Consider the following 22,649-nt stretch of genomic DNA (forward strand, 5'->3'; position numbering starts at 1 on the left):
GCGGTTTTTCGGTAATTAAAAATGAAAACGATGTTACTAACCGTCTGGAATTTTACTGCGGTTTATCATTACACCGTTTACAGATGCATTCCTGTGCATAAAGAATTAAATTGTGCACACTTGATGTTTGTGTTCATAAGGCATGAGCTCGTGCACACTTGTTGATCTTTATGTACATAAAGAATTAACTTGTGCACACTTTTGATGTTAATGTGCATAAAGAATGAACTTTTGCACACTTTAGTTTTTGTCCAAAAAGAATGAACTTGTGCACTTAACGTTTATGTACATAAAGCATACATTTGTGCACACTTTTGATGTTTATGTGCATAAAGAATGAATTCATGTGCACACTTTTCAGCACTTAATGATTCAGCTGAGTGCTGCGAGACCTTTAATTGCTATTGTTTGTTACATGAAGGGTGAACCAGGACCTCGGGGAAATGAAGGACCCCCAGGACCAAAGGTAATGATGGACAATTCCAAATCATTCCATATTTCATATGCAATGCATGTGACTGTTGATTGCTAAAAATGCAATTTATATCTGTCTCCTAGGGCCCGCCAGGTTCAGTAGGGGAGCCAGGGCCACAAGGGGACAGGGGCTCCCCAGGTGAAGGCAAAGTGGGACCTCAAGTATGTAACCAGCTCCCCTACAGCAGATTGTACATTGTTACATTTACTATATCATAATTCTATACTACCATCTTTGTCTTTTTGCAGGGGTCTCCTGGAAATAATGGAGATCTTGGAACTCCTGTAAGAATCACTTAAAATGATCATAGTTTTCTTTCCTATACGGTTCTTAACACATGTTTCTTGGCGCTTTCCAGGGCTTGAGGGGTCTGCCTGGTGTTACTGGTCCTCAAGGCCCTGCAGGACATAATGTGAGTCTTCTGTGTGGACTGAAGTCTGGAGAGTTTTCTTTGGCTTTGTTGTGTGTTTCGGTGTCGTAGAGAAAGTGTGATGATAACCATAGATCCTGCAACATAGGAAAGAGTCAGAATATGCAGGCATGTGTAATGTTTGCAAAAACGTGGAATTCCACCTTCTTAAACATATAATTTTTGCTTCAAAATATCACTCCTGTGTTTTTTTAATGAAACATAAAGTGTAAGGTCAGGAGTCAAAGGAGAGTGTCAAAAGATGGAGCTAATTGTCTTGTGAGCGCAACAACAAACATGGTAAATGTGTAGAGTGAACACCCGTCAGAGTGGAACTCTCTAACAATAACAAAAGTTCTGTGAGTAAATTATGTAAAGCCACCATAATAGGATCCAAACAAAATGTGTTTGAACGCTCATCTCATCCGCAGGTACTCGTTGTTCCTCTTACCTAAAACGCCACACTGCTTGGCTGAACGGGGACACCCTCGCTAGTTAGCATCATCTAGCTGGCTTACTTGTTGTTGCCTGCGTTCGCTCTCCGAGCCACAACTTTGACGGCTTTCTACTTTGATGCTAATAATATTTGCAACATTACAATCCCAATGCTGTTAGTTGTGGTTCTGGTGTATTTATTAGCAGGTATATTTGTGACGTGACAGATGTAAACAACACTGGTAGTAGGGCTGGGCGATATATCCAGTTTGTAAGATATATTTTTAAACAAGATATGAATTAAGAAAATATCGTAATATTGATATACCGTAATTTCCGGACTATAAGCCGCACCTGACTATAAGCCGCACCAGCTAAATTTAGGGGAAAATACAGATTGCTCCATATATAAGCCGCACCCTTGTATAAGCCGCAGGGTTTTGATGTGTAATTAGCGTAGTATATAGGGGTTCCTGCTACCACGGAGGGGATTGTCGGGACAGAGATGACTGTTTGGGAACGCAAAGCGTCCCATTTATTAACAATAAATCTTTCAATCATTCAATCAAACTTTCACATCTTTGACATGGCGAACAGCATTCGTGCAGAGTACAAATAATACAACGCTGCAAAGTAATACAAAGTGCTCGCCTGTACGTTATCAAAATAACCAGCCTACCGGTATATGAAAAGTCAGTCTTTAATCATTGTGTCATCGTCTTCCTCCTGCGTACTAAAACCACCCAAATCCTCTTCGTCGGTGTCGGAGAAGAACAGGCCGTAAATAAGCCGCACCCTTGTATAAGCCGCAGGGACCAGAACGAGGGGGAAAAGTAGCGGCTTATAGTCCGGAAATTACGGTAATTTATTTCATGTTAAAATGACCAAACATCGCTTAGTTGTGTTCCTTGTTCTCCCTCTACTAAACCCCTCCCCTTCTTCTTTCCAAGACCTGCTTGCACTATAAGAACATTCATGATTGGTTGGTTGTTTACGATGATGAGTCACCATTGGTTAAGATTAGGGCAAAACATTAGGGACAGGCCAATCAGAGGCAAGATAGGGCGGGTCATGAAACCAGAAAGTGAAATCACAACAGACATCCCAAATGACGAGGAGAGAGTCGTAGATGAGAAGAGGGAATATTCAAGCGGGCCATTTATGTATTAAAAAAACTAGTGGAAGATGGCAGAGGGATTCTCTTCTTTAGATGTTTCTTTTAGTGATGGAGACCACGTCCAGGAAACCCACAATGTTGGCCACATTTGGACAAATGTATGATAAAACATTCATTTGACTTGTTTACATGTAAGCCCAAATCAAAACTGCTCTCCAGTTGCCAAGCTGGACATATTTGGCAGGAGAAATGCTGGCAAAAACGTATGTTGAAGTGAGGAAGATGATAGTCGCACAAAGAAGTCAAGTCACTTACTTGGTGCTGAGCAGAAGCGTACATGTGTGACAGTCCATTACATCCTCCACTGGGAATTAAAAAATATTTTTTTATCTGAGTTTGATACATTATTTGCACAGCTATGTTATTTATTTTACGTAGAAAGAATATTTTTCTGTTTTATTTATGTTATGTAATTCTGTGCTACTTAAACAGTTTATTTTATGTGCTGTTAATACCAATCTTGACTAACTGGTTAATAAGTCTTAATACCCATCTTGACTAACTGGTTAATAAGTGTTAATACCCATCTTGACTAACTGGTTAATAAAAGTGTTTACAGTACACTTGTCATTCATTTCAATTTCACTGAATCTCGCTCAAAAAGGAATATCTTTATATGTATACTTTCACCGTAAAATATATCCAGATACATATCGAATATGGAGTTTAAGTAAAAATATACCGTGATATACTTTTTAGTCCATATCGCCCAGCCCTAACTGGTAGTATATTAAACGAGGGGGCGTGGCTACAGAAGAGAGTTGTCAGTCGCTACACGATGCGTGCGTGAAGCTACGTCACATCCGTCAACTTGTTTTATGGCAGTTATGATCGTGCTCGCTGTCACAGTTACCATGCTTTTCTTTTTTGGAAGCTGTATTTGAATCACAAAGTCATATAAAAGATTACATACAAAACAAAAGTTACTTAAATAAACTGTATTTATTTTGAAACCGTACAGAAACCTGAACAATGTTCTCAGCTTCTTTTTTTTACTACTTTATTTACAGTACATCAAATCCCAATACTGATCATTTAAGTCTACTTTTTATTAGGCCGCAGACACAGATTTCAGTTACAGTAAGTGCTTTGCCAAAAAAAATAATTATGTGATGGGAGTCAATGGCGCCCTCGTGTGTCATTCATTGCAATGAGAAAAGTGAAAGTGGTTGAAAATGTTGCGATAATACTCTGATTTTGTTAGTTTTTTGTTTTTTTTAATAATGTCCTGCCCAGCTTCTCGGGCAAATCATATAGCAGATGTAGATGCCCATATCGGCTGTTCAGATTTACTTTACAAAAGAGAAGTGTAGGATACTTCTCTTGTTGCCTTATTTGTATTTTGACTTTATTAAATGTATTTATATTATCATTTGGTGCAGCCGGGCCGGAGAAGGAGGGGATAGAAAGAGAGAAAAAGGAAGACAGAGGGGGAATTGTGGGGGCAAGAGGGGGATTAGACAGAGAGACAACAACAACAACAGCAAACACAACAACAACAACAACAGAGCAACATCAGCAAATAGGACATGTACAAATATGATGATAAAAGTAATAGCAAATAAGCAGTTAGCGAAAATAATACAGAGATGACAATGAGCATTATTACACTACAAATGGAGCAATATTAATACCAATAGAAATAGTGCTATTGATAATAAACAATACCAATACTTTACCTTTATTATCTACAATACAATTGTTCAAATGCAACAATACATATACGTAATGATAACTTCAGATATGAAAGAATGCAGAAAAATGGAGGGGAAGAAAGAGAAGCAACCTACATTAACCTTGTAGATTGTTATAGTAACAATAGGTTAAGCTTTGTCAGTGTGCCATGTGTTATACCCAGTTTACCCTAGGGCAACAACGTTAATATATGTTTGATGAAACGTAATTATGTGCATGAGTGTATGTGTGCATATGTACTTGTATATGTACAGTATGTGCATATGTGTGTTTGTTAGTTTTTTTAATTTACCCCTTGTTCATGTTTATATTCCTGTTCCCTCTTAATCTTAGGTAAGCTATTTTTGATACAAAACATGAATTAATCGTTCAAATATCACACAACTTGACGCCCCAGAAGCTCCGTCTTCAAAAATGACAAGTCTTGGAAGTGTCTTCACGGCACCGATGGTGTAGTGAAAACTTTTACTGAGTTCTTTGCATGCATGTTATGGAATTTGACATTTTCAATGATGACGATGTTAGTAAATATTTACAAAAAATGATGTGGTACATGAGACATGTAAGAGTCACTAAGACAGCTAAACGAAGTTGGTGCTGGGAATAAATCTCAAGGACAAATATCGTGTAGGAATACAATTACAGGAAATGTTGTCTTGATTTTCAAAATGTTCTTTTGGGGTTTGCGTGGCAGAACTTTGTGCTTATAGAAATGTTCTTCTTTTTTTTCTCAGATTTCCTCTTTTTCCTCAGAGTGCTAACATGTCTGAATATGATACTATTACAAGATAAATAAAATACACGACTCCATGAAGATGTGACTCTTACAACAACTCGCTATTCAATCTGACTCTTGGGGTGACCATTCCATTCAGAACCCACTCTCCATTTCAAAGAAATTCTCTCAACACATTTCATTTTAGAAGATAGAAAAAGATTTTCTAAAGAGGTTGCGGTTTGCAAAAGTTCTTATTTGGCGGCCGTGTGACCTATACGAATAGCAAGTAAACGCGGTACAGCCTAAATAAAAGGTTTTTGGGTTTTTTAAATCGATTCTTGAACATTTTAATTGAATCATAATCGTAATGAATAATAACTTGGATGTGAATCCATCTTTGTCAGCACCCTGACTATTAATTCCTACAACCTTTTATATTTGTATTTTAGTTCTATTTAGTTTTTTTCTATCCGTACTCAATTAAGGTATGCTTAAAATGTTACTTATAACATAGCTTGCACACTTAAAAGTTTTATTTGACAGTTTAAGTCTACAACAATTGGGAAAAACGGCTTTGATGTTGTCTGTTATTATTATAATAATTATGATTACTTTCAAACAGGGTTTGCCTGGAAGACCCGGGGAGAAAGGATCAGCTGGAGAGCCTGTAAGTAGTTATTTAATAACAAAGTAGTAGACCACCACAATGTATCCAACAAGGAATCATCCAGTTATTACTGCATATTAGGGATGTCTGTGAATTATTATTTTTTGCTTGTGATGCAATAATGATGTATTATTTAATCTTGTGGAATGTATGAAAATATTTTTTGAAGTGAAATGAATCAGAGACCATTGGTAGGTATGAAAAACACCAACCTATTTATTATTAACCGTTTGGAATGAATTTTCGCTATGCAGTATTTGAATTGAAGTGGAGTGGTAATCACAATAATAATTCATGAGGTTAAGCTCATGGCACAGTAAGTTGAATGATGCGGACACGTTTGTTACTGGATATTTTCGAATACACTTCTGTCTTGGAGACTTTGAATTGTTTATATTGACACGTGTGGTTTTATTGTTCAATGGTTATTACATATGTCTAGCTGGTGTGCTGTTGTGTGCTTAGCTGTTGTGTAGCTGCTATCTCCTGGTAGCCTGTAGCCTAGCATGTTTACCATTTGTAAATGACTTGACTAAAACATAAGAACTTGTGTGTTTAGTTGAGAACATTTAGATGTTAACTAGCTGTCCAGCTTTGCACAAGTAGGACTGCTTGTATCGCACATGATATCACACACACACACACGCTGCAGGACTGCCTGAATCGCACATGTTATCACACACATGTAAACACGCTGCTGGACTGCTTGTATCACACATGATATCACACACAAGTAAACACGCTGCACGACTGCTTGTATGGCACATGATATCACACACAAGTAAACATGCTGCAGGACTGCTTGTATCACACATGATATCGCACGCAACTAAACACGCCACAACACTGCTTGCATCGCACATGATATCACACATTTTACATGCAAGCACATATAATCTGATACTTTTTTTCTGATATTTTTCCAATAACTGTTTATGCTCCATGAAACTTTCTTTTTACTATTTGAAGCACACTGTTTATATTTTTAATCTGTTTTCTTTTCCTCTGTAATATAATTAGTTGATGTATTCTCTATCTTTTATCTCAGGGAAAAGCAGTGGACCTTTCTGACTTAAAACTGAAAGTAAGCACAGCCTCGTGTTTAAAATACAATTTGTTCTTTTCATATCTTTAAGTAAACGACTCTGGCATATTTGTAGGACATCTGTTCAGACTGCCCGGCAGGTCCACCTGGACCACCTGGAATCCCGGGACTCCCAGGCGATAAAGGACACCAGGGAGCTCCTGGGAAAAATGGTCAAGACGGCTACAAAGTAGGACAAAGTCATTTATATTCTACATTGTTGTAACATCCCATGTCACCTAATGTCAAGTCAATTAAGGGCCCTTAAGTGTGTCTGTGTGTGTGTGTGTGTGTGTGTGTGTGTGTGTGTGTGTGTGTGTGTGTGTGTGTGTGTGTGTGTGTGTGCGTGTGCGTGTGCGTGTGCGTGTGCGTGTGCGTGTGTGTGTGCGTGTGCGCATTATTAGCCTTTAAACCAAGCAGCTAATTTGTTCTCATCAATCACAGTTGGCATGGCGGATGCTGGAGCTCATTAGCCAGGCCTCCTCTGGGGGCAGTAGTGAGCAATTAGGACTTATTGAGTCCCAGGACAGAGACTTATGGTCTGCTGTGCGTCTTACAGGGCTCGCCGGGGCTACCTGGACCTCAAGGGCCTCCTGGAACTGACGGAGGAAAGGCAAGTTAGCTCATTAACGCTTTATTCATCAATATAATTAATGGCTTTTGGCTCAGGGTTATTAGGCACACTCATTTGAATGTCTTACTAGTTTTTAAAAGTATCCTCAGGAAAAAAAAAAAACATATACATTTTTTTGTTTCCTAAATATCTATTGATTGATATATTTATTCTAAAATTAAACCACAAAATTATAATTATTAGCATTTTTTCTTTTTTTTTACCGGTAATAAATAAAATGTATTATTTATACAACTCTCACAGGGACTCAAAGGCGAACGTGGAACTTCTGGAGCCCCAGGAGATAAAGGAGAAAAGGTATTTACAAGACGTAAACACACATATTCAATACACTACTATGTTTGAGGACGTAAACACACATATTCAATACATTAATATGTTTGTATTTAGAGGACGTAAACACACATATTCAATACATTAATATGTTTGTATTTAGAGGACGTAAACACACATATTCAAAACATTAATATGTTTGTATTTACAGGACGTAAACACACATATTCAATACATTAATATGTTTGTATTTAGAGGACGTAAACACACATGTTCAATACATTATTATGTTTGTATTTAGAGGACGTAAACACACATGTTCAATACATTAATATGTTTGTATTTACAGGACGTAAACACACATGTTCAATACATTATTATGTTTGTATTTAAAGGACGTAAACACACATATTCAATACATTAATATGTTTGTATTTACAAGACGTAAACACACACATTCAAAACATTAATATGTTTGTATTTAGAGGACGTAAACACACATATTCAATACATTAATATGTTTGTATTTACAAGACGTAAACACACACATTCAAAAACATTAATATGTTTGTATTTACAGGATGTAAACACACATATTCAAAACATTAATATGTTTGTATTTACAGGACGTAAACACACATGTTCAATACATTAATATGTTTGTATTTACAGGACGTAAACACACATGTTCAATACATTAATATGTTTGTATTTACAGGACGTAAACACACATGTTCAATACATTAATATGTTTGTATTTACAGGACGTAAACACACATTTTCAATACATTAATATGTTTGTATTTACAGGACGTAAACACACATATTCAATACATTAATATGTTTGTATTTACAAGACGTAAACACACATATTCAATACATTAATATGTTTGTATTTAGAGGACGTAAACACACATATTCAATACATTAATATGTTTGTATTTACAAGACGTAAACACACACATTCAAAACATTAATATGTTTGTATTTACAGGACATAAACACACATATTCAATACATTAATATGTTTGTATTTACAGGATATAAACACACATATTCAATACATTAATATGTTTGTATTTACAGGATGTAAACACACATATTCAGTATGTTAATATGTTTGTATTTACAGGATATAAACACACATTCAATACATTAATATGTTTGTATTTACAGGACGTAAACATACATAATCAATACATTAATATGTTTGTATTTACAGGATGTAAACACACATATTCAGTATGTTAATATGTTTGTATTTACAGGATATAAACACACATTCAATACATTAATATGTTTGTATTTACAGGATATAAACACACATTCAATACATTAATATGTTTTTATTTACAGGATATAAACACACATTCAATACATTAATATGTTTGTATTTACAGGATATAAACACACATTCAATACATTAATATGTTTGTATTTACAGGATGTAAACACACATTCAATACATTAATATGTTTGTATTTACAGGATGTAAACACACATATTCAGTATGTTAATATGTTTGTATTTACAGGATGTAAACACACATATTCAATACATTAATATGTTTGTATTTACAGGATATAAACACACATATTCAGTGCATTAATATGTTTGTATTTACAGGATGTAAACACACACATTTAATACATTAATATGTTTGTATTTACAGAGCGTAAACACACATATTCAGTACATTCATGTTTGTATATACAGGATGTAAACGCATATTCAGTGCATTAATATGTTTGTATATACAGGACGTAAACACACATATTCCGTACATTAATATGTTTGTATTTACAGGACAGTAGAGACATGTTCATTACATGAATATGTGCGTATGTTGTAAGTTATATTTCAATAATGATTCTTTCTTTCCAGGGTCATCCTGGACCTCCAGGCCACCCTGGTCCTGCTGGAATTATGGGCTCAGCTGTAAATGATGATTTTTACTAATATTATTAAGTACTTACTCAAACATGAAATATGCTTATTTGTTATTTTCTTCCCTGTTCAGGGTAACGATGGACAACCTGGTCCTGCTGGTCCCCCAGGACCCCCTGGAGAAAAGGTCATGTGGTTTCACATTTATAAAAGCGAATTACCCTGCACACTTTCTCTTCGTAGCTTGCTGGCACACATACTGTACGTCAGCCAGAGATATGATATTTTTAATGACAGTCTGACTGTTCTTCACAGGGCAAAGAAGGTCTTAAAGGGATCCAGGGACCTCCTGGTCTTCCTGGCCTGACAGTAAGAAGAACAAATAGAAGCAGCATCATAAATAGGACATACATATACTGTATATATATATATTCCATGCATCTGCAGGGTCCACTTGGCAAGATGGGCAAAGATGGCCAACAAGGTGAAGCAGGAGAACCAGTAAGTAGATTTCAAAACTAAGAAAACCGAAACAAGATAATAAATGTCATGCAGCAACTTGTGTTTATTGTCTTTTAGGGCAAGCAAGGTGAACCTGGACCACCAGGAAACTCTGGACAACGAGGACTTCCAGTAAGTCGCCGCCAGGAAGTTGAAATATGTCAATGGCAGAAAATAATAATAAATAAATATCTCCTCTGTTCAGGGCTTCAAGGGCCACAGGGGAGAACCTGGTAGTCAGGGGTCAAAGGTAAGCACAGCACACATCAGTCAGCATCTAATAGTAGTATTAGTTGTTTCATAAAATATATTATTATTGTTTTATAATAAAATAGTAATGCAATATTTTGTGGCAGCATGAGTACCTCCCTGTACGTGTGAAGAAGAGCATGTCAAATGTCAATGAAAGAATGACAGGATGTTTCATACAAAGTTTTACTGCAACTTATTCCTAGCTCCTTCCTGCTCTGTCACTGATACAAATATACTGTAATGGCAAATTTCCCTTGACATTGTCACTCTCCCCCTTGGCGTGCAACGCTCGTGCTGGTCGTTCTGGGTTCCATCCCCCGTCCAAGTTCTGTCACAAAGAAATGTATGTTTTTAACATTTTCACAAAAAAGTTCATTTTAGATCAAATTCGTTTTCTTTTTTCGTACAAAACATGCATCCAAACAACACAGCAGCGGCTTTACTTTGAGTTCCTCCCGGATGGCAGAGCTTCTCACCCTATCTCTAAGGGAGAGCCCCGCCACCCGGCGGAGGAAACTCATTTGGGCCGCTTGTACCCGTGATCTTGTCCTTTCGGTCATAACCCAAAGCTCATGACCATAGGTGAGGATGGGAACGTAGACCGACCGCTAAATTGAGAGCTTTGCCTTCCGGATCAGCTCCTTCTTCACCACAACGGATCAATACAGCGTCCGCATTACTGAAGACGCCGCACCGATCCGCCTGTCGATCTCACCATCCACTCTTCCCTCACTCCTGAACAAGACTCAGAGGTACTTGAACTCCTCCACTTGGGGCAGGGTCTCCTCCCCAACCCGGAGATGGCACTCCACCCTTTTCCGGGCGAGAACCATGGACTCAGACTTGGAGGTGCTGATTGTCATCCCAGTCGCCTCTCACTGCGTGCAACGCCAGTGTGGAAGAGAGTCCAGCCCCTCTCGAGAGAACTGGTTCCAGAGCCCTTGTGCATCGAAGTGAGTCCGACTATATCCAGCCGGAACTTCACTAGCTCGGGCTCCTTCCTCCTCCCCAGCGAGGGGACATTCCACGTCCCAAGAGCTAGCTTATGTAGCCGAGGATCGGCTACATAAACGTTGCCTCTTTGGGCAGTGCCCGGCCAGGCTCCATGGGGACAGGACTGGCCACCAGAGGGGGGCCCCGGTGACCCGCGTCCGGGCGAGTGAAATCGGAGTCTCGGTTTTTGTATTTCCATAGAAGTCTGTAGTAAATACTGTATGTAGGAAATAATCACACAAAGCCAAATAATAAAAAAACGTGTTGCTTGGTATAAAAGACAAGAAGTCAAACTCCTGGAACAAATTTACTTTATTTGTTTAAATGTTAATCCTTTAATTGCAATCAATCTTTCATTTCCACCCTCATTTTGGAGGAGCTTATTTCCTAAGAGATTGTTCTCGACATATTACATATTATGATTTGTTAATATGATTCATAGTTTTGAGGCTTACATGAGTTTTTTGTCATATCCCAAAAAAGGGAGAAGATGGAAAGCCTGGACTACCTGGGCGGGAAGGCAAACCCGGAAAGGAGGTATGATATACTTCATATTTTTCAACAAAGACTTCTGTATTATATTCATTTTTTAAACAATGCCTGGAGCTTTATTTCCAGGACAAAAAGTACATATTCTCAGGGAGGAAGAAGCTTGTAATAAACTCATAAATACTCAGTAAATCTTCCTGCGGCCTAGCGGTAAAAACTGCAGCACAGCCAGTCCTTGCCTGTTACAAGTACATGAAATATTCTTCATCATGGAACATTTCTTCTCAGTCTTTTCTGGAATTCAGCCCAGTGATGATTAAAAGAAGCTCGGGGCAGAGCGCCAAAAAAACCTTTAATCATGTGGTTATTTTAATGCTGCTTTCTGAGTAACGACTCTTTTGTCCCATTTCATTGCATCCCACATTTAAATATGGCTGCATTGTTGGGATAGTACTTTTTTTGGCCCCCGACCAAATCCTGCCGGTCCTACCCATTCACGTCAAATCTAACGGTTCCATGTCACGGTGACGTCACGTCCAATGGCAGACTCTCTAACTCGAGATGTAGCGATAAACTGTATTAATGATAAACTATTATTGATAACCGCAGTGAAACTCCCAACAGTTAGTATTCCCGTTTTAAATTAAGTTGATCGAAAAGCCATGACTGCACTTTAAATAAACTCATAGACTGACTGGCGCTAGCTCTCTATCTTAAATGCTAATATGAAAACAAGAGGCATTAACTATTTTCCCCATCAAGAAACAACATACCTCAATCTCAACTCATATAAACTTATATATTACTGTTTGAACACCTAAGATTGTGCGCATTAAACCTACAAGCTGTGCTCTCTGAGAACAGAGTGATTGATCGGGCAAATACGAGACTGAGGTGGTTTTATGGTGCATTCAAGGTCCACTGAAATAATAAATATTAATGGTTTTATTTTCAAGGCACTTTTCATAGAAATAAATGTGCTACAGTTAAAATCAATATTGAAAACAATACAAGTTTAGCAATTAAATCAGATAAAATACTTAGACTGAAACACTGTCAGTTGAGGCATAAGAAACATAAAACATGCAAAATAGTGTTTTTTTTCTCACACAGTTTATTTTAGTTATTAAAAACGACCTTAGATTTCAGTGTGTATATGAGTATTTTTCAAGCACATTCAACACTATTGCCAATAGAATAATAATTCTGGTCACAATAGCCGTGTCATAAAATGTTCATATGGTAATAACCGAACACTCTCCAGCAGCACTGAGAGCACTGCCTCTAGGTAATGTTGCAATTTTCAACAAAGAAATTGACTCAGAAATGTAATAATAAAGCATAACAACTGGTCAGTATATGTATCATATTCAGCTCATTTTTAAATGTTTCAATAAAAAACAAGATTTTATTATTAAAAACAATTAATCTTTATCAACACACACAAAAGCACCGAAAATTGGTACCTGTATCGATTCCCATGTACTGGGACCTTACTGCTTTGTGATGGCAGGGTCTAAAGGGGCCTCCAGGACCAGAAGGCCTTCTTGGACCAAGAGGAGAGCCAGTGAGTAAGACTTCTCATGTCCCCGTTCAAAGACGAAATATGGCAATAACATGTTCTCTCAGGGCAAACAAGGAGAACCAGGGCCATCAGGCAAAGGAGGACTCCCTGGAACACCCGTAAGTCAACACACATTTTTAACACCATTTGTCACGATAACAATGTTGACAGATGGTCATGCTGCTCGATGCACGCTGATAAATAGGAGGAGACAGGAACGGGGGCTGGAAGTGGTATTTGCCACAGTGACAAGAGCAACGTCGTATGTTCGGTGGAAATGAAAATGATGGTCAAGAAAGACTTTGAATGGCACACACCACAGGTTTTATTTAACCATAAAGGCATTTACTTATTTCCTGAAGTGCAGGTGGGATGACCATAACATTGTTTTCTGGGTCAAAATACTCAATCAGTGGTTTTGTTAGAACAACAAAATACTGAATGATTGCCAAAACGACAAAAAAATGTAATACTTTACTGACCATTTTGTCAGTTTGCTGTTTTTTAACAAACTACTTGTTGGAGGGACTAGTTTATTAGTGTAACTATACTAACTACAAAATACAATTTCAGTAGAAATGACATGCTAACATTTAGCACGTAAGCTATAAAGCATCAAGTAACAAAATATACGACTATTGGGTGCACGCCTACAACATTAGCAAAAAAAAATACCATACTAACATGCATGTTTAAAGTTAGCTTGCGTGAAATAACAAAATATTTCACTGCAAAAGCATATTAATGTTAGCATGCTAGCAATGGACAAACATGATCAAGTAGCAGTTTGACTTGGCATCCATATATAGAAGTAGAAACACTTTAAATGTAGAATAAGTGTTAGGGGAAACCGGGACGGTACAGATAAACAGAGGTGGGACCAACTCATTGCTTTGCAAGTCACAAGTAAGTCTCAAGTCTTTGTCCTCAAGTCTCGAGTCAAGTCCCGAGTCAAGACAGGCAAGTCCCGAGTCAAGTCCAAAGTCAAGACTAGAAAGTCTCAAGTCAAGTCCCAAGTCCTGCATTTTGAGTTTCGAGTCCTTTCAAGTCCTTTTAACCACAGACTAATATTTTTACACAGATTGTGTATGCTTTTAAAACGCTGTATTTATTTATTAAAACAAGTGCATTTGAAATTGCAGGAAAAAAATAGTGCTGACATTGCAATTCATAATAGCACTATTAACCAGTCATTTTAATAGTTTAAACATTTAACTCATTCCTTTACAGAATAAACACATTTGCAAAAACAAACATTAACATACTATTGGTTGTATTTTATGAAAATAATATAACCACAGAGTTGAGAAGGAGCAAAGATCTTCAATATTTGTTATGTGAAAATCACAAAGAAATCTTCTGGGGGAGGATGACGCCCCTACAGGGGTTTGGTTTACAAACTTTCAGCCCCACTTAAAACAAAATTCACCAGCCGCCACTGATTATGATGCATTCTCATTTTAGGCAAAATATAAAACAATACTTTCTTAACAGTATAATTGTAACCAGGAATAAGTCTTCAAGTAACAATATTCAAATACTAACATTGTTGGGTAAGACAGAATTTGGTTTTATTCTGAATCCAGTGAAACAGATTGGTGGTTTTAGCTGATATAAAGACTTTCAGGTGTTTATATATGTTTAAGTATTTGGCAGACGCTTTTATCCAAAGCGACATAGATAAAAAATACATATATAACAATCACTGTAAACATGATCATTTAAGGGAAGAATGTAATACAAAATATCAATACAAAGTGTCAAGACAGAATAAACTCTCTGCTGCTGCAGCAACAGAGATACAGTCTATTAGCTATTAAGATATCTAATGTATTCATACATTGTTTATGTAGGATATACGCATGTATATATAACCTAATCATATTGTTTCTTCAATTTAAAAATAGCTGACCGTTTTTCCCCCTTCTCTGGGATTATATTCCCAGTTTTGATCTCGGACGTCTGGTCACTTATAGCGTATAAGAATATTCTATTACTGTTAAGCAAACTATGAATAATAAAACATGTGTCCGTTATCATAGCTACACGTATGACAAAAAAGCGTGTGAAAATGAGTGGTATTCAGTGAGGTAAAATGAATTAAATTCGCTGACGGTTCATTGCTCCTGCCAAATGAATTGCACTGAGTGGAGCGGATCACCACTCCAAGATGGCGGCCCCGCGTCTCGTCTGCGCCAGTAGGCAGTAGCGCTCCATGCAGCGTACCCTTATAAGATGTCTATGGTTATAACGTTAGCAGTGAGTTTACAGCCTCACTGATTTAACTACACAGCAAATAAAAGTCATGTTACTTAACCAATAAACGTTATCTTACATTCAAAACTTACCCTTCTTTGTGCAACTTCAAATGTCGAACGAAGTTGGAAGTTGTTGCGTCTCCGTCTGTAATATTCGAACTGCGTGATTTGCATACGGCAATTCGTTTTTTGTTGACCAAGTCGTAGTTTTTATACCCAAACGAAACCAACTTTGGCATAATTGTTTCTCACTGCAGCGTTGTTTGACAACTCATGTTCGGTGGTTGTCCTGCAATTTGATTGGATGAGAGCTGTGGGATGAAAACAACGTAGATCTAATTTGGTTGGCTGTTGTACTGACAGCACACCAGCTGACAAGCAGCACACACGCTTATAGACACAGACGTAGACAATGAAAGATACGGAGCGTTCCCAAATAACTTTTTAAGTTTTGGGGAAAGTAGCAAGTCATGTCAAGTCAAAAGGCTCAAGTCCAAGTGAAGTCACAAGTCATTGATGTTAAAGTCTAAGTCGAGTTGCAAGTCTCTTTACATTTTGTCAAGTCCAGTCTAAAGTCATCAAATTCATGACTCGAGTCCAAGTCATGTGACTCGAGTCCACACCTCTGCAGATAAATGTCCTGAATCAGAGGAATGTTTTGGTGGTAGAATGGTTGAAAAATGTGGGACTAGTCATTGATAGAAAAAAGGTTAGAGAATGTGGGATTGAAAAGTTGGAATTTTTGTAACTTTAAAAATTGTTAGTTTGAATTTCCAGGATAAGTGGAATGTGTTGATGTTGAAATGTTTGAAGTTAAAGTTAACTAAGTAACTCGTGAGTATTTATGTACAATATCTATGGAAGTAGAATTGTCTTACATCAACTTATATATATATATATCAATATGATATTAATACATATCCATATTTTAATAAATATACAAATACAAATAGATAAATAATTTGTATAAATAAACGCGTATTTGTAAATATATTTTTGAGATTTGAAAATATATACAAATACAATTTATAAATATAAAAATGTGACATACAAATAAATCCAGAATTTTTATAAATAAACATGTGTTTGTAAATATATTTTTGAGATTTGAATATAAATATGCTTGATTTTGTATTTGTATTGAATTTGCATATGTGGATCGCTTTTTTGCTTTTGTGTCGATGAAACATTCCTCCCACAAAACAGATGCACAAATAAATGTGACTTACACACTCCCCTGAACAACCAGCAGAGGGCACTGCAGCCAGAGCGGTCTCGGTCACAGAGCATTATATGCATTATATGCAAAATGCCTGAGCTAGCTAACGTTAGCGTTGTATTAGCTAATGCTAATTCATCCAGTTAATCTGAAAGACCGTGCTAGCTGCTTATTTTATTGTATCAATGCCGTTTACTGACCTTGTCCCGATGTAGATACTGATCGTGGCGAAGTTGATAGAGTGGCTGTGCCAGCAATCGGAGTGTTGCTGGTTACTGGGGTTCAATTCCCACCTTCTACCTTCCTAGTCACGTCCGTTGTGTCCTTGGGCAAAACACTTCACCCTTTGCCTCTGATGGCTGCTGGTTAGCGCCTTGCATGGCAGCTCCCGCCATCAGTGTGTGAATGTGTGTGTGAATGGGTAAATGTGGAAATACTGTCAAAGCGCTTTGAGTACCTTGAAGGTAGAAAAGCGCTATACAAGTATAACCCATTTATCATTTATTTATTTATCTCTTGTCAGTGCAATGTGTGTCAAATCATCATCATATATCTAACTACCAAACTAAGTTTTTAGCTATTTAGATTTAAATGTAACCAGCTAGTACACTGGCTATGAATAAACTGATTGACTATCAAGCTGATAATCAACAAGCAGAGTAACAAGTTAAAAATTGTACTCATCAGCTAGCCAACCAGTTAAGCAGCTATAACTAACCAATCAAATGACCTGTTTGGGAGCTTACTGGCTAACTTGCCCTGGATATAAACAAACAACTAGCTGACTGACCAGCAAGGTTATTCACTTTTTACCTGGTTGATAGTGCCTAATTAGCTAGCTAGGTGGTAAATGAACAAACCAATGGGCTTGGCAGAGGTCAAAGAAAACCCACAAAGGGATCCTTGATGCTGAACAAAAAAAGAATGGTAATCCTTGTCTAATTTCACACTTGGATTCTCACCATTAGTTTTTACAAGCAGCTCAATAATGGAGACAAAGGACTGCTTGGTGACTCAAAGTGTCACAAGAAGAACCTCTGCTCTGCACGTCCTAATGGAGTGATTTCACACTCAAACCATGGCCGTCATGGAGCTTAGCCAGGAAGAAGTGATGGATGTGTCATGGCTGCACGCTGAAAGCTACATCAGTCTGCAAGAAGACGTCACAGGAGGAAGGGGGAAAGTGGAAGATGCAAAAGATAGAAGATGCAGAAAGGTAGAAGATGCAAAAGGTGGATGATGCAAAAGGTAGAAGATGCAGAAAGATGGAAGATGCAAAAGGTGGAAGATGCAAAAGGTAGAAGATGCAGAAAAGTAGAAGATGCAAAAGGTAGAAGATGCAAAAGGTGGATGATGAAAAAGGTGGATGATGCAGAAAGGTAGAAGATGCAAAAGGTGGAAGATGCAAAAGGTAGAAGATGCAGAAAAGTAGAAGATGCCAAAGGTGGAAGATGCAAAAGGTAGAAGATGCAGAAAAGTAGAAGATGCCAAAGGTAGAAGATGCAAAAGGTGTAAGATGCAAAAGGTGGAAGATGCAAAAGGTAAAAGATGCAAAAGGTGTAAGATGCAAAAGGTGTAAGATGCAAAAGGTAGAAGATGCAGAAAGGTAAAAGATGCAGAAAGGTAGAAGATGCAGAAAGGTAGAAGATGCAAAAGGTGGAAGATGCAAAAGGTAGAAGATGCAAAAGGTAGAAGATGCAAAAGGTAGAAGATGCAGAAAGATGGAAGATGCAAAAGGTAGAAGATGCAAAAGGTGGAAGATGCAAAAGGTAGAAGATGCAGAAAAGTAGAAGATGCAAAAGGTAGAAGATGCAAAAGGTGGATGATGCAGAAAGGTAGAAGATGCAAAAGGTAGAAGATGCAAAAGGTGTAAGATGCAAAAGGTGTAAGATGCAAAAGGTAGAAGATGCAGAAAGGTAGAAGATGCAGAAAGGTAAAAGATGCAGAAAGGTAGAATATGCAGAAAGGTAGAAGATGCAGAAAGTTGGAAGATGCAAAAGGTGGAAGATGCAAAAGGTAGAAGATGCAAAAGGTATACTATGCAAAAGGTAGAACATGCAAAAGGTGAAAGATGCAAAAGGTGGAAGATGCAAAAGGTAAAAGATGCAAAAGGTGAAAGATGCAAAAGGTGAAAGAAGCAAAAGGTGAAAGATACGAAAGGTGAAAGATGCAAAAGGTGAAAGAAGCAAAAGGTGAAAGAAGCAAAAGGTGAAAGATACGAAAGGTGGAAGATGCAAAAGGTGGAAGATGCAAAAGGTGGAAGATGCAAAAGGTGAAAGATGCAAAAGGTGAAAGATGCAAAAGGTGAAAGAAGCAAAAGGTGAAAGATGCAAAAGGTGAAAGAAGCAAAAGGTGAAAGATACGAAAGGTGGAAGATGCAAAAGGTAGAACATGCAAAAGGTGAAAGATGCAAAAGGTGGAAGATGCAAAAGGTAAAAGATGCAAAAGGTAAAAGATGCAAAAGGTGAAAGAAGCAAAAGGTGAAAGATACGAAAGGTGGAAGATGCAAAAGGTAGAACATGCAAAAGGTGAAAGATGCAAAAGGTGGAAGATGCAAAAGGTAAAAGATGCAAAAGGTAAAAGATGCAAAAGGTGAAAGAAGCAAAAGGTGAAAGATACGAAAGGTGGAAGATGCAAAAGGTGGAAGATGCAAAAGGTGAAAGATGCAAAAGGTGAAAGATGCAAAAGGTGAAAGATACGAAAGGTGGAAGATGCAAAAGGTGGAAGATGCAAAAGGTGGAAGATGCAAAAGGTGAAAGAAGCAAAAGGTGGAAGATGCAAAAGGTGGAAGATGCAAAAGGTGAAAGATGCAAAAGGTGAAAGAAGCAAAAGGTGAAAGATGCAAAAGGTGAAAGAAGCAAAAGGTGAAAGATACGAAAGGTGGAACATGCAAAAGGTGAAAGATGCAAAAGGTGGAAGATGCAAAAGGTAAAAGATGCAAAAGGTAAAAGATGCAAAAGGTGAAAGATGCAAAAGGTGAAAGAAGCAAAAGGTGAAAGATACGAAAGGTGGAAGATGCAAAAGGTGGAAGATGCAAAAGGTGAAAGATGCAAAAGGTGAAAGATGCAAAAGGTGAAAGAAGCAAAAGGTGAAAGATGCAAAAGGTGAAAGAAGCAAAAGGTGAAAGATATGAAAGGTGGAAGATGCAAAAGGTAGAACATGCAAAAGGTGAAAGATGCAAAAGGTGGAAGATGCAAAAGGTAAAAGATGCAAAAGGTAAAAGATGCAAAAGGTGAAAGATGCAAAAGGTGAAAGAAGCAAAAGGTGAAAGATACGAAAGGTGGAAGATGCAAAAGGTGGAAGATGCAAAAGGTGAAATGAGAACGTCGAGTTAAAATCTTGGAAAATGTTTGCAGTTTTTTCTAGCAAGCAAACCTCAAAGAACAATAATGTCATCTGTGTGGATCAGACAATAAGTGCAGTGTGAACATGTCGTGCGTAATCACCTCTTTGCTGCCCACAGGGTCTTAGGGGGGACAAGGGAGAACCTGGCAACCCTGGATTACCAGGATTCAGTGGGCCTAAAGGTCCTGCAGTAAGTGTTTGCTTTGAAGGATCACCACATCTCTTCATATTGTCAATGATCATAATGTGAATATTTTCACCATCTGCAGGGTCCACATGGTCCAGTTGGTCCTGAAGGGAAACAGGTAGGAAACAATCTGATAATCCACATATTGATCTACACAAAACAGGGACTACTCCCCCTCCAAACCAAGCATGTTAGGGCCCTATCCTTTTCTTACCTACTGGTACCTCCTGTTGTGTATTTGACATCTGCACAAGTCCACAAAATGTGAAATCAAACCATGGAGGCGTTGTGGAGATATTGATAAAACAATCTCCCTCCATCTGAGAAATGGAGCCACGTAAAAAAGACGGCCCACAAAAAGGGACAGCTTGGTGGCAGACAGTCGCCTGCTCAGCCTATCACACACCAGCTCCTTCTTTCCAAACACCTATCATAAGAGGTCTTCTTCCATGACCTGCAAGGCTAAATCCACCTAAAACTGCTTCCACCCACAGGCACACGCCCTCCATGTCCAAGCACTGCCATTAAGTTAACATCGTACAAAATAAAAGTGAATCTAGGGTTGGCAATATGGCTGAAAAGTGTATTAGGATATAAAGTAAGTGTTGATATTGATCATTACTGATACCGTTGCTTGGTTACCAGAGAGTGAGTGTCTTTGTTCATACAACCAACCTTCAAACTTCTTCTGACGAAAAAATACAATGATTGATCGCTTTATAGAAGTGGAAAACATTTCAATTGATATAGATTGTGTTTATTGCGATATATTGATATTGTTTATTGCCAAGCTCTGAAACACAAAAACAATAAGTGTGGGAAAAAAAAGAAAAGAAGATTGGCATTGCAAACAAGTCATGATACAAAAAAATATCCACCAAAATGATTTTATTTTTCAATGCCAAAACTTCTTTCAGTTTTTTTACAATGCCCTTTTTCTTTCAGTACCAAAACTTACTAGCAGTGTTTTGTCTCCACAGTGGAACAGTTTTACCATCGTTATTTAACTATTGTGTTGGATGTTCTTTAGTTAAAACTACTTTTATACCCAACATAATTGTAACTGATTTTCCTGGTGCCATCCCTGCCTGAAAATGTGTGTTAACATGTCTCAGGCAACTTATTTAGTTATGTAATGACTCATTTGAGTAACAGGTCTGTTATTTTCCAGTAAGGACGTCCTGCACAAATAGTATAGCAGGATGTGTGTCAAGGTACGGTTACTAGTTCAACATATCATTTATATTCTGCTTATAAATGTCATTTTCACACTCATCAGGTTTTAGTGTGGAATTATCAATGCCATGAAATATAACAGCATAGTATTTATGATTATACCATCCTGAGACTAAACACAAATATATATAAATAACATGAGGACGTGGTGAAGTGATAGTGGCGTGTGTGTGTGTGTGTGTGTGTGTGTGTGTGTGTGTGTGTGTGTGTGTGTGTGTGTGTGTGTGTGTGTGTGTGTGTGTGTGTGTGTGTGTGTGTTTCCATTTTGTGTTGAGCTGCTACACATTTCCATAAAGCAAAAAAAAAAAAAGACACTACAGTTAAATTAATACAACTCAAAACTTGAAAATAATCTGTCTTAAGTACACTTTTTGAAGAAAAAAAATCCTTCTACAATTAATTATGAGTTAACTATAGACAAAATGTGATTAATCACGATTATAACTGACTAGTTATACTTTTTATTATATTTAAAAAACATGTGAGTAACAGGACTGAGTTGGACACTTTGCTGAATTAAAAAGTATCATGGGTGTATCCCGCCTTCCGCCCGAGTGCAGCTGGGATAGGCTCCAGCACCCTCCCGCAACCCAGAGAGGGACAAGCGGTAGAAAATGGATGGATGGATGGATACTTCTAACTCACTTTAGCATGCATTTATACATTGTATTCCCTGTGGATACACCTATTGCCTCATGGTCCTTAAATTGACTCCAATATATGGTAATATTTTTTATTCTCTACGTCAGGGGTCACCAACGCGGTGCCCGCGGGCACCAGGTAGCCCGTAAGGACCAGATGAGTAGCCCGCTGGCCTGTTCTAAAAATAGCTCAAATAGTAGCACTTACCATTGAGCTGCCTCTATTTTTTTAATTTTATTTATTTACTAGCAAGCTGGTCTCGCTTTGCTCGACATTTTTAATTCTAAGAGAGACAAAACTCAAATAGAATTTGAAAATCCAACAAAATATTTTAAAGACTTGGTCTTCACTAACTGACAAAGAAACAGATAACAGATTTGGTGTCCAGTTCAAAGTGTGACATGATTTATTTAAAAATTTGAGAGTTGACTTTTGTATTTTACATGAGTTATTATTTGTACAAACATGGTGCAAAGTAATTCATGATTTGTTAAAAAATGTTAGTGGCT

The 22,649-nt window shown here is 37.6% G+C and overlaps 1 protein-coding gene across 1 annotated transcript in view; it reads left to right on the forward strand.

Annotated features, from left to right (window-relative positions):
- The window catches only part of LOC133635908 (collagen alpha-1(XXII) chain-like), a 94,126-nt gene that overhangs the window by 62,905 nt on the left and 8,572 nt on the right, over positions 1-22,649 (forward strand). Inside the window, exons 40-59 of the mRNA XM_062029364.1 lie at positions 422-466; positions 559-636; positions 724-759; positions 834-887; positions 5,532-5,576; positions 6,625-6,660; positions 6,737-6,850; positions 7,220-7,273; positions 7,538-7,591; positions 9,452-9,505; positions 9,588-9,641; positions 9,770-9,823; positions 9,902-9,955; positions 10,034-10,087; positions 10,161-10,205; positions 11,684-11,737; positions 13,203-13,256; positions 13,319-13,372; positions 20,194-20,265; positions 20,345-20,380. Of these exons, the coding sequence (XP_061885348.1) occupies positions 422-466; positions 559-636; positions 724-759; positions 834-887; positions 5,532-5,576; positions 6,625-6,660; positions 6,737-6,850; positions 7,220-7,273; positions 7,538-7,591; positions 9,452-9,505; positions 9,588-9,641; positions 9,770-9,823; positions 9,902-9,955; positions 10,034-10,087; positions 10,161-10,205; positions 11,684-11,737; positions 13,203-13,256; positions 13,319-13,372; positions 20,194-20,265; positions 20,345-20,380 (1,101 nt within the window). The remainder of the gene's footprint in view (positions 1-421; positions 467-558; positions 637-723; positions 760-833; positions 888-5,531; positions 5,577-6,624; positions 6,661-6,736; positions 6,851-7,219; positions 7,274-7,537; positions 7,592-9,451; positions 9,506-9,587; positions 9,642-9,769; positions 9,824-9,901; positions 9,956-10,033; positions 10,088-10,160; positions 10,206-11,683; positions 11,738-13,202; positions 13,257-13,318; positions 13,373-20,193; positions 20,266-20,344; positions 20,381-22,649) is intronic.

The sequence above is a fragment of the Entelurus aequoreus genome, linkage group LG20 (genome assembly GCF_033978785.1).
Source record: "Entelurus aequoreus isolate RoL-2023_Sb linkage group LG20, RoL_Eaeq_v1.1, whole genome shotgun sequence".
Lineage (NCBI taxonomy): Eukaryota > Metazoa > Chordata > Actinopteri > Syngnathiformes > Syngnathidae > Entelurus > Entelurus aequoreus.